Here is a 16,839-nt window from a genome sequence, read left to right on the forward strand (position 1 = left end):
ACTAGGAAGGGCATTCAGCAACCTCACTGCCCTCACTGTGAGAAACCCCCTACGCTGCTTCAAATAGAAGCTCCGTTCCTCTAATCTAAAGGGGTGACCTCTGGTGCGCTGATTGTTTTTATGGGAAAAAAGAACACCCCCCATCTGCCTATAATCCCCTCTAATGTACTTGTACAGAGTAATCATGTCCCCTCGCAAGCGCCTCTTTTCCAGAGAAAACAACCCCAACCTCGACAGTCTCACCTCATAGTTTAAGTGAATGTAAAATTGCTAAGAGTGCTATTCTAACTAATTTTGCAATTTTTTTTTCAAGATTTAAAGGAATATTAAGGGATATATGCACTGTTAATATGAATTAAGTTGTTACACAAGCGCCACCAGCTGGTCAGTAAGGGCTGCTCTGATGTTTTTCTGGTTAGGGAAAGCACCCCAGTAGCTTTTCTCACGTCTTTCCTAACCAGAAAAACATCAGGCCAAGCCCCCTTTCTCCTGACAAGTTCCTCGACTACACCATGGCGGGAAACTGACCAGCAGGTAGCGCTGCTGTAACAAAATTCATTATTTATATTAAATTGTATTATTTATATATTAACTGTACATATTTCCCTTAATATCATTGAATCTTTAAAAAAAAAAACAAACAACAAAAACAAACAAACCTGTATTGTTAAAACTGCTTAAAATAGCACTGTCATCAATTTCACATTTACTTTTTTTGAAGGTTTACTTTTTCTTTAAATTGATCATACAGATCACACACAGAATTTGTTTTTTACCAGGTTACAAGATGAGCAGATCTACCTCCTATACGATGAACCAATTAATCTGTTTCAGTTTTATTTTAAATTACAAAATTTAAATGACCCCCATTTGGCCATGGACCCCATTCACATGTGGATGCTGTCTTCAGCTGATGGGATGTTCTGCCTGGCCTAAAGCACTCCTATCACATTTTGGTCTGGGAGTCGCTTATTTTGACTCTGATTGTACAGTGAATGTTCTATATTCTGTGCCCTTTTATTTCGTTAGTGCTCATTTACTGCATATTGCTGTTTGTAGGTATTGCACAAAGAAAGTTCCAGAGGCCCTTCGAGTTCTGTTGCCTGAGGAGATATCTGCATCTGTAGGTAGCGCTACTTGCTTTGCAAAAATGTTGAGAATATTATTGTAGTATTGTAAAACATTTACATTAATTTGGACAAAATAAATAGGCATTTCTTCTCGAAAAGTGTCAGAATTCATTCTAACCAACTGCTAAGTGTAGAGTTAAAGGAGGAGAGTGGTCCTGGACACCAAAGCTTTAGTCTGTTCTTGCTCGTAAGCATTGGCACCACAGAACTGACCTATGGAGGGCTTTGGGGGTGTACCAACTAGGGAACATTGGTTCACACACACGTTCCCCTTACCATGCCTTTCTCGCCTAAACTAATATTCTCTTCCTGATTGGATACAGCAGGCATGTTGTTGCTAGAAAGGCAAATGGATGGGCTATGTATAACTACCGTAGGCATGGCTAAACCCCTTTATCCAATATGGATTTGTAAGCAGTATTAATAATTAATAATGTATAGTTAGTAAATTTAGTAATATAGTTAGTAATTATGTAATTAATGATATAGAACTGAATTCACTTCAATTTCTATGTATGTGTGTACATATTTTGTTTATATGGTGCATGATCATATTTTGGTGGTTTGTCTCTTTTCCCCTCTAGGTGCTGAATAGTGCTGAGGACATAGCAGTGGCCCTAGCTATAGAGAAGGCATGCTCCTGGCTACGTGCCAATATATCAGGTAGTTTTAACACATAAAGCCATATTTAAAAGTATCACTGAACTATATCTTTTTGAGTCCTAAAAATACAGTATCCTGCTGCTCACTGTAGGCATGTACAATGGAAGCATTGTCTCCTTTAACCTGTGATTGCTGCCCACAGATGCTTTACTGTGTGCATTTGATCATAGTAACATGTGATCCACAAGTAGACCCATTATTACAGTTTGTTAAAAAAATGGTTATTGTTTTTTCTTGTTACATGTTTTATCTTTATTCAGGTTTTCACCTATTCATATTCCAGTTTTGCAGCATTCAAACTACATGGTTGCTGGGTAATTTGAACCCTAACAACCAGATAGCTGCTGAAATTCCCAAGAAGAGCAGTTGAAGAGCAGCAGAACAAAAAGCTAAAAAAATGCAAAAAACACAAATAAAAAAAAATGAAGACCAATTGCAGATTGTCTCAGAATATCATTCTCTAAATAATAAAAGTAAATTTAAAGTGAACTGCCCCTTTAATATGATTGATCACCCTGTAAAGATCAGTGACTAAATACTGCACCACTTCTTCCATAGCATTAATAAAAAGGGAGGTTAAAGCTGCATTTGCTCGAATGGTGAAAATACACAGCCAGATGTCCTCATCAATTGGAGGTGAGAATGTAAAAGGAGGCTGCATGGATGGCTGTAACCACAAGGCTCCTCTCCCCTCCCAGCTGATTACAGAAATAAAGGTAATAAGCCCTAATAGCCCTATGTATGGGGGAACAGACATAATACAATACTCTGATTCAAGCCTCTGTTTTTTCCTGGATATCTTCACACAGGATATCCTGAGTATTTCAGTTGGGCCTCGTGATGAAGAAGAGCAAGTGGATTACAAGCACCTGAAAAACACCCTTGCACATCTGTCTCAGACTTTGAGATGCAGAATAGTAAGTCCTTATCACTTAAAACTGTTGTCCTTAAAGGATAATCTGTAAATCTGCTTTTTGCTTTATGTCCCTGGCACAATGGGGTATTGTGTCTGCTGTGTCTCTCAGGAGCAGAACAGTGGTGCACAAGATACCCTTCACTGCCTGTCACTGCTTTGTATACTAGTGTATGGCAAGATCCCTTATTGAACACATGGAGCACCAATTTGCTGAAGTTAACTTTTTGGAGCAGAGGACCATCTGTTACGGCTACTTGTGCATTCGGTATAAGGAGAGGTGACAGGCAAGGTAGGGAATTTGGCCCACTGCTATCCACCAAGTGCAGCAAAGGACAAAATGTTCCAAGGACCTTATGTTTTGGATGAGGCCTTCCATCCATATAATTACTTGACTATTCAGCTGGGAATACTGGCCTGAGAGCCCTAAGTGCCCTAGCAACATAATGTTTCATTGCTCTTATAAGCAATTACTAGGGGTTGCAAAGTGCACAGTAGGGTGTACTTCAGGTGTCAGGGTCACTTAGGCACTGGTGATCCGGGGTTGCTGTCCCACTGGACCTTTATGCAGAGATTAGCAGTATTTAGCCAGAACAGGCTCCGTCAGGGCAGCTTGAGCTTCAAGTGTTAACTGTATGTGCCCATTCCCCTTCATGCTTATTTATATAGTGTTTCTTGCCAATTGGGATAACGGTATGTATATGAGTAAGGATGAGACTAGGCAGGGGATTAATAGTAGCTTGTGCTGCCCCGATTCCTGACTGCATTGGCAATGACAGTGCTTAACCCAAGGATTGTTTAAGTGTTAGTTTTATAAGAAAACAAATGGAGTGTGTTTCTTTATTTCAGTACAAGTCACTGTTGCTAAATTCCTTGCTTTAAGATCTTCTGTAGCTATTAATAGTATAGTGGTGGGAATCAGTGGAATACAACAAATTTGTGGCCTATTTCAGTTCAGTTGGTCTAATAAAATAATTTGCTGGGAGCAGATGTGAAAAGAAATACATGCAATTTTACTCCAAATTCACTGGGCCGACATGTAGGGTATGCTACGTTTATGCATGACTGAAAAATTCCCGTACAGCATAGCCTTATAATATCTGAATATTTCTATTTGCAAGTCCTGCATAAGTCATGTGGCCACAGGAACTGCAAGTGTGTACATAACATAGCAAAAGAAAGGGGGTTAATCCTTACACAATCAAAGTGGTACTTGCTTCTATTTCTGCCTCTCTTTGTTAGATGCTTATTAAATGGTCCATTTTGATTTATGGCAGGATCTTTCTCCACCTGAACCCATTTAGTACATATAGAAGAAAAAATACATTGTATATGGCTTTATTCTTTTTACAGTATATGTGTTACCCAGCAGAGCAGCACTTGGCCAAGAGCACCGTGGAACTGGCATCTTTGTTAGGTAAGAATAGATACATTCATTAGCTGTAGCTATAAACTAATATATGTGTGTGTATGCGTAACTATATATCAATATTACATATACATTTAAGTAATTTATTTGTATGTATTTGTAGTTTCTGATAGAATTCCAGTATTTGGGTTGCCTTCATGCGAGAATAGTAATGAAATGCAGAAATCAAAGAGAGAAGCCTTATGTGACCTGCTGACACTGCTGCTTTCCGTCTGGAAGAAAGACTTCAGGGTGACCATTCCCTTTTATCTTATGTTCAGCATGAAGAATATAACCTACATAACAGATATACAGGCCCACAAGGTGAGACCTATGCTTTCAGCCTTCAGATAAACAAGCATGTCAGATAACTGCAACTTACATATTTCCTGTTAAGAGTTTTAATCTGTCAATTACTCTACTGAGGTTTGAGTGCATGCCCAAGTTGTAGGAAAGGAATTAATATTGTGTTACATAATTAATGTTTGTATCATATCCTCCCCCTCCCCTTACATAGTTCAGTCCCTCCACATGAACTCCAGTGCATGTATATTATATATATTATATATATATATATATAATATTGGGATAATATGCTTGTTCAAGAAAACATCCAAGCCTCTCTTATTCGCATTAAAGGAAACAGTACTTAACCAACAGATATTTTATATCATATTAAGTTGCCTATTATAGAATATTTCCAAACTGGAAAATATACATTTTAGTAAATATTGCCCTTTTACACCTTTTCCCTTGAGTCCCATTTAGTCATGGGCTGTATGTTCCATCACCTGACTGGAAATTATTCAGGTTTAACTGTAACAGGAAGAAGTGTGGGTTTAAGCAACAGATGATGGGGCCTAGTATGTATGTTTGTGTGCACTGTAAATCATGTGATCCCAAGGGTCAGCCCTTTGTACTTAACATGGCAGCTTTCTATTTAGGAGCACCCAATGGCAGCTACTACTAAAAAAGTATATTTTTTGGTTTATTTAGATGAAGCAGGGTTTTACATATGAGCTGTTTATGCAATATATTTCTCTAGATACCTACATTGTTTGGGGGTATAGTTTTCCTTAAATAGAATCTGCCATCACAACATCACCCAGCAGGGGTTTCCACAACCTCACTGTGAAGAACCACCTACACTGCTGCAAATGCAGGTTCTCTTCCTGTTGTAATATAGGCTTATCTTCCCAGAGGCCTGTGTGCCACATAACTAAACTCAGTAAGACACTAGACCAATGTGATCTATTCTAAAACATGGACAAGCAGCTCCTCCAACACATGGAGAAAAGCAAAGAGGACCTAGCATCACATAAAAGAAAAGAGGGGGGGGGGGGGTTACAAATAAAGCAGAATATCACTGTCACTGAGTTTTAGAACTCTCCACCCTCTATTACCTCTGGTTCCTTAAGGCATCTCTCTGTACAGATACCCAGCATCACACTTTTATAGCATTTCTAATCAATCTTGCATCAGTCTGGATGATTTGGTCACTGATTTTCCCATGAAACATTAGCCATACCTGTATGACCTGCTTCAACCATGTTCTTAATATTCTGCAAGAGTTCTCACTTCAAGGCCTCTCTGGCCTCTTACCTGCAGTCAGAAATATTTGTGTGGAAGAGATAAGTAGGGTCCAAAGTACTTGTGTTTTATTCGGGGTTCTTTACGGTTTAGCTGTTATTTGGCTGAATGTTTTTACTGAAAGGTTTAACTTCTGTTCATGTTCTAGTATAGCTATCAGTAATCACGATTCTACCGAGACATTCTGGCTTTACAGTGCAGGGGAGGCCCCTCTCATGGGGCTCATTCATTAATCTGGCATGAACTTTAACATTAGTACATTTTTCTTTGTCTCTGTAGTGGGAGTTATTTGAGTTCATGCTACATGGACTTATTGAGCAGAGGCTTATGGTTTTCGAAGAAATAAAACATCACATAGACCAGCTTAAAGGATTCATTTGGCCAGCAGTAAGTATATGATGTTGCTTGGGACCGCCCCAGATTTCCTTGCAATAACCCATAGCCATAAAAGCCCTTATGACCACTGTCAAGGAGCACATTAGGATTTTCACTAGACCTGTGCTTGACAAACCTTTCCTATTCCACCCCCTCCTTGAAGGTACAAACTTTGATCAGGGCCCCTTTTGGCTCATGAAATGAGTACACATACACTCACCTAAAGGATTATTAGGAACACCATACTTAATACCCTTCTCTGACCTCTAGCATCAACAAGGCATTTTCGCCCACAGGACTGCCGCATACTGGATGTTTTTCCCTTTTCACACCATTCTTTGTAAACCCTAGAAATGGTTGTGCGTGAAAATCCCAGTAACTGAGCAGATTGTGAAATACTCAGACCGGCCCGTCTGGCACCAACAACCATGCCACGCTCAAAATTGCTTAAATCACGTTTCTTTCCCATTCTGACATTCAGTTTAAAGTTCAGGAGATTGTCTTGACCAGGTCCACACCCCTAAATGCATTGAAGCAACTGCCATGTGATTGGTTGATTAGATAATTGCATTAATGAGAAATTAAACAGGTGTTCCTAATAAACCTTTAGGTGAGTGTATATGGAACTAATCGATGTTTCAAGGCAAGTTAGTACAGGTATAGGATCTGTTGAATGCTTGGGTCCTAGGGTTTTTATTTGGATAAGGGCTATTTCAATCATTTGGAATAAACATCTCACAAACCCCTTAGTCAGGATCAAGCACAAGGTAGTGTTTTATTATTACATAGAAAATGGAATTGTTTTTAAAAATTGCTCAAACTGGACTTTATGGGATAAGGCCTTGCTTATGTCGATGCTTTCTGGATAACTGATCCCACCTGTATAGCAAATACATATTCACTCTTAATCTCACCCTAACTGACCTTTAGGTCTTTTAGGTTGATCTAGGAGATCAAATGGCCACTTCCCCCAGTACTCATCCTTACTGGCCCTTTCAGGCTGAGCTCCGCCTTCCACTATCCAAAGTACCCCATACCATACTCTATAGCAGTGCTGTCTAACTGGCAGCCCATGGCCCCCACCAGCTTACCTTTTTATTAGGTTTAAATGGTATCAGTAATGATATTAACTGGCCCCTGCATTGTTCACACTTCAGATTCAGGCTGTAAGCCCCTGTATTTGTTCATACATGTAGTCCCCTGTATTTTTCACCCCTGCATTGTTTACAACTCAGGCTCATACTATAAGCGCCCACATTGGAGCAGCGCCAGCATTGTGTCACTGTATGTACTGCCTGCCCTATTCTGCCTGTGTGTGATATACTCTGCCTGCCCTATGCTGCCTGTGTGTGTCATACTCTACCTGCCCTACCCTGCCTGTGTGTGATATACTCTGCCTGCCCTATGCTGCCTGTGTATGCCATACTCTGCCTGCCCTATGCTGTCTGTGTGTACCACACTCTGCCTGCTCTATGCTTGCCTGTGTGCCATACTCTGCCTGCCGGTGTGTGCCATACTCTGCCTGCCCTATGCTGCCTGTGTGTGCCATACTCTGCCTGCCCTATGCTGCCTGTGTGTGCATGCCATACTCTGCCTGCCTTGTGCTACCTGTGTGTGCCAAACTCTGCCTGCCCTATGCTGCCTGTCTGTGCCATACTCTGCCTGCCCTATGCTGCCTGTCTGTGCCATACTCTGCCTGCCCTATGCTGCCTGTGTGTGCCATACTCTCCCTGCTGTATGCTGCCTGTGTGTGTCATACTCTGCCTGCCCTATGCTGCCTCTGTATGCCATACTCTGCCTGCCCTATGCTGCCTGTGTGTGAGACTCCTTTCCTAGGGTTCATCACATAATACTTCAACAGCTGCGCACAGGACCGAGTTTAAGGGTCATTATACAGGCACAGTTGGAGCAGGAATTGCTCACTATATTTTAAATAGAATATACAAAGATATACATTGATACAATGCCAGCACAGATATTCTGTTCTGCCTCAGCAAATGAAAAAAAACATTCAAATAAATGAATATCTGGCACCTTCTATTTTGGCTCAAGTAGTTGTGCTGGCATAGAGATATGACTACTGACACGCAGTTCTGTTTCTTGCAGGGTTTGCTGGAAAAACTTGCACTCATGTCTGAAAGGCACAGATCCAAGCAGGAAGATGGCTGTAAGGAGCCAGTATGCACCCCTGTGCCAAAGGCTGCCATTACTTCTCACAGTTAGTGCCTGGATGTTCACGTGCTTTTATCATATTGATGCTGCTAAATCTGCTCTGGTTCATACCCAAGGAGTAACGATGCTTCTTGCTGTGACATTAGGAGCTGAAATAGGATTGTGTGTTTCCTGTGGCCAAATGGTGTAGCTGGCCTTAAGCTGTTTGGACACACATGTATAAAGTATTGGATGATACCATCTTATCCGCGCTGGTGCCATTGGTTATACAACTGCCAAGCAGTAGCCCTTTCCATTTTTACAGTGAGAGCCTCATTGCATTATTCCAGGTTGGACCAATAAGGAATGATTGAAAGAGGCTCTTATAAGACTTAAATAAAAAATAAAATATCACCAAGACACTCGTTTTTTAGGATCACAAGCCTAACAATGCTTTTATTTTATAAAGTGCTTATAATAATTTTTATAATTATGATTAATATAATATTTTTATAAAGTCACAGATGTAATTATATCAGCACCTCTCTGCCTTTTATCTGGGTGCTTTCAGTGTTTTGGGAGAGGTTGGAGCACTTGCATAACTCACCATAGTTTTCTTTTTGAGCCTAGTGTTTAAGAGGATTCATTAAGAATAAGCCCCCCCCCCCCGAAATAAGATTTTATATCAGGCCACGGTTGTATTTTTATCTCTGCAGGTTTATCCACTAAGATTTCAACATTGTCACATTTGGTGTTGCTTGAGCTGTAAGCAACCCTAATACAAGTGGGGTGCATTTATTCCGGTCTTTGGGGAGCCAGTGGTCAGCAAGTCATGGAATCGGATTAGGAAATGTTAAAGGAGAAGGAAAGGTAAAATTCATCCTTACATTAGAATAAAGGGCAACATGAATGGCGCTAGTGCTAATCTCAGCCATGGTCACATAACTGCAGTTCCCCATTACCTATCACATCCCTTAGCGAATGCGCAGGTAGAACAGGTGCAGCATGCACTGGCGCCTCTTCCAAACTCCCCAGTTTTCTATAAGAAAGCAGCATCTGGGATGAATATATCTATATATTGTGTATGTGCACAACAGTAAAGTGCTGGGGGAAGTGCCATAGCAGTAATTCAAGAATGGTGCATAATATCTATTCTATACCTTTCCTTCTCCTTTAAGGATGTCCAAAGTACCCTGCGAGTATTTGCGTCTCACACCCCTAAGCCCCATTCTGTTTCCAGCTGAAGTAGAGAATAATTGCAATGCCTGTTGTACACAAATACTTTGTATAGAAATAAAATATTTAAGATATACTAAAGCAGATGGAATACTTTGTCACTAATGCTTTCAAACAGTTTGCATTGATTCGCACCCTTATGTAACTAGTGTTGTTCCGCGCTTCCTAGAGAAGGATGTTTCTAATGCTGGAGAGCAGATCCTGCAAGGAATTCCTCATGGTCTTCACTCTTTGTGTGTGAGTTTATTTACGGCTGCCGATCCAGGCAATTAGATTGCACTCAGATTGGAAGTCAGGGCATCGCTACTGCTGCACATACTTGCCTTCTTACTGATAAATACTCATATTTAATATTAACTTGTAAATAAATGCAAATGTAGATCCTCACTTCAGTTTTATGCATAAGGGCAATGACACGTGGGACGATTGTTAACTTTTTTGTTATTTTCCCTCCATTGACCTAAATGGTACAGGCCTGGACCTTGCTGGTGGACCCCAGTGATTATTGCTCAGAAATGCTCATATAACTGTGAGAATAAACAGGACGCAGGATCCAAGAGATTATCATCAAGGGGTGGTTCCCCTTAAAGTTAACTTTCCATATGTTATGAAATAGACCATTCCTAGCAACTTTTCAGTTTTTAATTTTTTCAAGACTCTTTCCAGCTTTTTAAATGGGGGTCATTTGCTCTTTGAGGCTACTGCTATTTTGTGTTACTTATTTTTCTGTTTAGGCCCTCTCCTATTCATATTGCAGTTACTCTCTGTTGCTAGTGAAATTTGAACCCTAGAAACCAGATTGCTGATGAAATTCCAAACTGGAGAGCTGCTGAACATGAAGCTAAATCATGCAAAAAGCACAAATAATACAAAATGAAGACCAATCACAAGTTGTTTAAGAAAAGCACTCTCTATCATACTAAACGTTCATTTAATGGTGAACAACTCCTTGAATTTCAAGGGAGGTGCAATCGTCTGGGTGGACCACGCTCACTATCTCCCTGTGTTCCATTACCCTTAGATACAGTTTAGCAAAATGTGAAAAGACAAAACCTTCACAAAATAGATGAAAATTCTATGTGAGTAAATTGGGCCAGTATGTGCTGTGAAGTGTGGCTGAATTATAGATACAGTATTTTTTTTGGGGGGGGGGGTATATGCAGCTTTCATGGGGGCAAGAGCTGATACAGGCGCTCCATTTATAAATGGTGTCTCATATTTGTGAAGTAAAGATAGCAACAGAACTGATTCTTTGTTTGGGGTCTCTGTGCCAATTGATACCTGACTCAGAGAGCCGTGTATCTGTGACACTGCGTTTGCATTACACACACACACACAAACCAGGCACATACGTAATTCAAATATTTATATTAATATATGCTTCATGATACAGGTATAGAGTACAAATATCAATTCCATAATAAAAAAACAATATGCATTCATTTTAGATAAATAACTTAGAGTATAACCATATAAAATAGCATACATATTATAGAAAAATAAACTTTTATTGCACTGTACAGAAAAATGTATTCTTTGTGTAGCCTGTGGGATTTACTGAGTGGAAGAGAAGTATCTCTTACTTTTCTCCCACAGCCATAACCCCTACAGCTTAATGTGTATTATGTCATTTCTTTAGGTTTAAAGCTACATTTTTTTTCAATGCTTTCACAGGTACGTGGAAGAGCACAGTCTAAATGACCTTGATCTCAAAGTGCATCATTGCTGTGATTTTTAGGTTGTGGTTGGAGGAAGTATTTGTAATACTATAGCTTTCTGCCCTTGTGTGACCAGACAGAAAAAGTAGGTATGCAGCAGTATGAGAAAGGGATGCCCCCCCGCCCAGTAACCAATCAAAAACCTTCCTTGCTCTAGTACAGTAATGAAAGCAATGTTTTCTTAGGTAATGGCTTAGTTGAAGGGGGCAGCCTTTACCCACATTGCTACATTGCTCATCTGGTGCTACAGGCTTTCACCTTTGGCATGCTGACTTTTTATTTGTTAACAATAATGGTGCACATAAAAGCTAAAATACATGCTTGTCAGCAGACTATGCCAATGGCATCTGGCCCAAGAACCGCAGTGCACTAGAATATTCTTTATAAGGTCTCCAATAGCCGTATAAAATTATATCTTTAGCTTCTGGTGTGTCATCATGTAGATGTGGTTGCCTTACCCCCTCTGCTCCAAGCTGCAGTGTTGGCTCCTTAGTTAGTGTGAGCCATCAGAGTGATCGCCCATATATTTATACGTGTCATGTGGGAAATGCATGGGCACAAAGGCATTTGCTTGGGGCATGTGTCAGTCATTCAGTGTAACGGCAAGCTGGTGAGCAAGAAAGCAGCACAGAGTATTACTGAGATGATGAAACAGCACAAAAGAAGCAGAAGATGATTAAAAAAAAATATCGGTATAAAGAGGGCAGGGTTCAGCCCATGGCCAGTAAAGTACTGGGGTACAGAGAACTGTATAATATGCCCACCCTAATCCATATTCTTCATATTTTTAAATCAGAATAATGACATTTGGTCTAGTTCTAAATGATATTAAGGAACTTCCATGTTTAATTCCACTGAGGCAAACAACATGGAAGCCCACTGTGGGGGATATACAGAAAAGCAATGTTCAGTGCACACAGTAAAGGTCCCCATACACGGTAAGATCCGCTCGCTTGGCGAGATCGCCAAGCAAGCGGATCTTCCCTGATATCCCCACCTACGGGTGGGTGATATCGGGGAGCTTGAAGTTTTGGCCCTGGGGCCAAACGACCGGATTATGTAGGCGGCAATGGGGCAGTCGGTTCGGGGATCGCATCAACGAGCCGATGCGTCCCCCGATCCGACTGAATCTTTTAACCTGGCTGATCGATATCTGCCCAATTTCAGGCCAGATATCGGTCGGCCAGGCCCCTCGTTTCTGCCCCTACACGGGCAGATAAGCTGCAGAGTCGGTCCAAGGGACCGATATCGGCAGCTTCTATCGGCCCGTGTATGGGGGCCTTTAGCTGTATTGTTCATGTAAGTGTTTTTTTTCCTTTTACTTGTCCTTTAAATACAACAGCATAGAGGTCTAAGGGCCTGCCTACCAACCAACATGCCAGATTTGAATTTTGGGGGCCCAGACTTGGCTAAAGAACCTTTGGGTTGATATCACATATCTACATAGCAAAATATGTATGATTGTCTTGCATGCTTGAATCTGTACATAGCTGCCACAGGCTGACTCTGCAATGCTGAGCAAAATGCCATTTGTTGTTCTATAGAAGGCGGAAGGCTTTGTTCTATATATACAATTGTATAGAGCAATGTGAGGATGAAACAGATTGATATGTTTCACAGCTGAGCTTTCCCTGAAACATATGGTTAGAGCCAGACTTATGCTCAGCTGCAGGTCAGTTGGAGTAGTGCAGAGAATGCTGTGTGTGTCACACAGACAGAAACCTTGCTAAGCTGGCAATCACCAGGGGCTGGCGTTTTGAGATCACTTTGAGTAACCTGGAAGGGACAGCCGGTGCTCCGAAATCAACCTGGCGATAGAAAGGTAGGAACAGTTAGCTTAGTGGCGTCACTATCCAGCACCTCTGTGTAATATCCAAAATAGCTTTGGCTTATTTGCTGCTTCTTATGGTGATATCCTGAGGCTGTAATGCCCTTACATTTCCACTAGGAGACTGAATCAGTTATTTTGCCATTTGGTTAAACTCTAGTGTCGCACAAAGTAGTTTCTTCATCTGCATAGAAATTAGGAATGCACTAAATTCAGGATCCTGCCCTTTTTAACCCTTCCATACCCTTTTTACATATGCAAATTAGGTTTTGGTTAGCTATTCAGCATTTAAACTGTTATTCTTTAACCAACAACTGTATTTTTTTTTTTAGTTGTAATATTGGTGTGTAGTCGCTATATCAGTGCCTGAGTCTGAGCTTTCAGAAGGAGCCAGCGCTACACATCAGAACTGCTTTCAGGTAACCTATTGTTTCTTCTACTCCCATGTAACTGGAGGAGTCCTAAGCCGGACTTGGATTTCTTACTATTGAGTGCTATTCTGATATCTACTGGGAGCTGCTATCTTTGACTCCTCCCCGCGTACGCATGCGACATAGCATACATACCCAAATAAATGTGCCGGACTTCCGCTTTCCAAGGCTTAGATGCGGTCCACCAGAAATCCACGGGGGATCAAGTGGTGGACCGCGGTTGATGTCTTGGCCACCCCTGCTCAACACATTACCATCCTTCACCTTGCTATTACTATATGTGTACATAGCAACCAATTGCTAACCATTAGTAATTATGCAGAGCCTTACTGTGTATTGAATGAGGCTTAGTAGCATTTGGTGCACAATGGACAGAATCCGTTCCTACCTGCAATAGGTAAACTACTCTGGTGACATTTTCTCCATTGATGGTGTCCGGCTGCAGCATCCAGGCGCTTGGGAGGAGCTCTCCTCGGACGGTGTCACTGCTTGGCCGAGGCATGGATTCACTATAGACAGACTGAAAGCACAAGCTGTACCCTGCACCCTGCACAAAAGAAATGCATTCAGAGACAGCCATAGGGATCTGTAAATCTGAAATTTAACATCACCTTAAATCTAGTAATTAATGGGGACAACCCTGATTTGAATCCTAGGTGTTGTCAAAGTACTTTATTTACTGACCATATATGGCGAGCAGTTGGCAGGTAGTTTGGGCAGAGGATCCTGTTCTGCCATAGGGTTTGGGCATAAAATTTAGTCTATTTAGGCTTCAGCTTGTCATTCGTAAGTCCAAGTGAGAGATGCACTGCAACTTAAGGCAAATGCCACATGGGGCTGATTTTCAGCCTGTGGAAAAACACAGGCTGAGAATCTGTTCCTACCTCACCTGCACCCAGAACCATTGTGTCAGCCCCCGATGAAGGCAGATATCAGCAAAGAAATGTAAGAGCCGATACCTAGCGCGTGTGTTTGCATCTGACCCGACACAGTGGTTCTGGGTGCTGGCAAAGAAAAAGGAGGCTGCCTCTGTAGGGACTGATTCTCAGCCTTTGTTCTTCCTCAGGTCAAGAATCAGCCCCGTGTGGCATCAGACTTAAAGGGGTTGTTCACCTTAAAATTAACTTTTGGTATGATATAGAGCTTGATATCAGTTTGCAGTTGGTCTTCACTATTTATTTTCTGTGCTTTTTGAATTTAGCTTTTTGTTTAGGAGTTCTCTAGTTTGGAATTTCAGCAGATATCTGGTTGCTAGGGTTCAAATTACCCTAGCAACCAGTGGTTTAAATAAGAAACTGGAATATGATAGGGTTGAATGAAGAGATAAGTGATAAAAAGTAGCAATAACAATAAAAATGTAGCCTCTAGCCTCACAGAGCAATGGTTTTTGGCTGCTGGGGTCAGTGACCCCTGTTTGAAAGCTGGAAAGAGTCAGAAGAAAAAGGTGAAAAACTATGACATAACATTGAAGACCAATTGAAAAGTTGCTAAGAATTGGCCATACTATAACAAACACAAGTTAATCTAAAGGTGAACCACCCCTTTAAGGGTACAAAAGTCTTTCCTATCTGTACACTCCTAAAATGGCTTTGGAACAGCTTTGTTTCTGGGTGACTTTCTCCAGTGTCCCCTGCCTTATTAAATAGCTTGCCTAATTCCCTTCGGGAATATTCTCTTCCCGCTTGTGTTGACAAGCCCTATAACAAAACTACTTACTAATGGCAGTTACCATTGTTTACAGTTTTCCTTTAGTTCCTGGGTAGGTAGAGCACACCAATAAATGAAAGTAGAAATGCTGCTATACAGCAGGGAAGAGCCCGTGCCTCCAAAGATGCCTCCTATGCAACTTTTCTGCTCAGTCAGTAACCATAGATTCAGTATGGGTATGGAATCCCTTATATGGAAACAATTCTAAGCTTTCTGCATAATGGGAGGCCATTATAAACAAATAATTCACATTTTTTTTAATTATTTCCTTTTCTCTGTAATAATAAAGTACCTTGTACTTGATCCCAACTAAGATATAATTAATCCTTATTGGAGGCAAAACAAGCCTAATGTGTCCCTGTGACGAGCTGGAATGTGTTTGGTTGATTGGTTGGTATTGTACCACAAGTCTAGTCAACTAAAGTAAATGTATTTTGCCCTCTAAGCTGATCCCTACTGTCTGTATATATGCTAAATGTCAGAACTTACCTCTTTGGACTCCATTGTGATGCAACAAAAATCTCTGGGTTGTTTCAGGTAGCAAAGTGACACATCACTTCTTACATACACTAATGGGAATGAAAAAATGATAATGTTACAATTCTATACACACTGAAAATACATACAGTGCTATAATATTATTGCTGGCAGCTCCCAAGATTTCTTTTCCTTTTAGAAACACAAATATCAGGAGCATCAGTTCTGTTTCCCTGTTTAGTGCCCATATGTGTTACATCCCCTTGGCACTGTAATGTGCTATGGCAGCGGCCAGGTACACTGCTGGCCAATAAGTGCTTCCACAGAGCCACACCCACTGTTTTGTGTTCAGTGGAGCCATAGTAGAGTGGCACACAGGGCAACTAAAAAGCCCAGGCATGTAGCTTTGTGTTGCCCCTGCATTTATTTGAATGACAACCACCTGAAAGCACATTGTACAGATTTTTAGCTGCACAAGAACAGAAAGGTTAATATGTTCCTCCCACTAGGAGACTGGATGGGACTCTCTCTAACAGACCTCCTCATCTTTGTAGGAACACCGCTCTTTTTGCCTTTCTCAAGGTAAAATGTTAGGGAGCTCAATTTCTTTCTGTTTTCCTTTTCACTTATATGTTTTTTGCTGCAAGCTATGACTTTATGGGCATGCTTCAGCCAGCAAAGTGAAAGCATACATTAGATTGGTTGCCTTGGGTTGCTTTTCAGGTGCATTGGGCCATGTCCAGAATAGCTTACATTTTATAGCTAAACTGTAACTCACCAAGCTGAATGTTATTGCCGACTCTCTGATGCACCTGAGCTGTAAGGATAGACTTGTCATAGAGGTGCCTTGTATCTGTATCCTTCACCATACCCCAGACATCATGCAGCGGCCTTCTGATCACGCCGGCTCCAAGAAAGCCATGTTTAGTGGAAGATGGGAAAGCCTTGTAATACACCAGTACATCACGCTCAGTACACTGATAGCTAAAGGAACAGAGCCAACACAAAGCATAAGTCACAATTCAAAAACATGCTGACACATTGTTGATAAAGGAAGGGAAATGAGTCTTACTTCCACCCAGCTGCTGCCTGGTACTGAAACAGGTTCTTTATGTTACCACAGCAAGCCGCCATTATCTGAAATAAAAATGTGTGTAACCTCAGCACAATAGTAACATTAGCCACATATATTCTTCCAATAGTATTTGTATA

General features: G+C 41.1%; 2 protein-coding genes across 3 annotated transcripts in view; one reads left to right on the plus strand and one right to left on the minus strand.

Moving 5' to 3' along the window:
- Positions 1-9,557, plus strand: part of cdan1 (codanin 1) — a 36,396-nt gene extending 26,839 nt beyond the window's left edge. The window contains exons 21-28 of the mRNA XM_002941085.5: positions 1,060-1,123; positions 1,715-1,793; positions 2,352-2,509; positions 2,603-2,710; positions 4,060-4,123; positions 4,239-4,438; positions 5,984-6,091; positions 8,186-9,557. Coding sequence (XP_002941131.2) covers positions 1,060-1,123; positions 1,715-1,793; positions 2,352-2,509; positions 2,603-2,710; positions 4,060-4,123; positions 4,239-4,438; positions 5,984-6,091; positions 8,186-8,302 — 898 coding nt within the window. The 3' untranslated portion in view covers positions 8,303-9,557. The remainder of the gene's footprint in view (positions 1-1,059; positions 1,124-1,714; positions 1,794-2,351; positions 2,510-2,602; positions 2,711-4,059; positions 4,124-4,238; positions 4,439-5,983; positions 6,092-8,185) is intronic.
- Positions 9,558-12,445: 2,888 nt separating this feature from the next.
- The window catches only part of stard9 (StAR related lipid transfer domain containing 9), a 93,822-nt gene continuing 89,428 nt past the window's right edge, over positions 12,446-16,839 (minus strand). For both annotated transcript variants that reach the window (XM_018096600.2, XM_012969276.3), the window contains exons 29-33: positions 16,700-16,764; positions 16,406-16,611; positions 15,640-15,719; positions 13,832-13,990; positions 12,446-12,992 (exon numbers count right to left, since the gene is read on the minus strand). In XM_018096600.2, coding sequence (XP_017952089.2) covers positions 12,891-12,992; positions 13,832-13,990; positions 15,640-15,719; positions 16,406-16,611; positions 16,700-16,764 — 612 coding nt within the window. In that variant the 3' untranslated portion in view covers positions 12,446-12,890. The remainder of the gene's footprint in view (positions 12,993-13,831; positions 13,991-15,639; positions 15,720-16,405; positions 16,612-16,699; positions 16,765-16,839) is intronic.

The sequence above is a fragment of the Xenopus tropicalis genome, chromosome 8 (genome assembly GCF_000004195.4).
Source record: "Xenopus tropicalis strain Nigerian chromosome 8, UCB_Xtro_10.0, whole genome shotgun sequence".
Classification (NCBI taxonomy): domain Eukaryota; kingdom Metazoa; phylum Chordata; class Amphibia; order Anura; family Pipidae; genus Xenopus; species Xenopus tropicalis.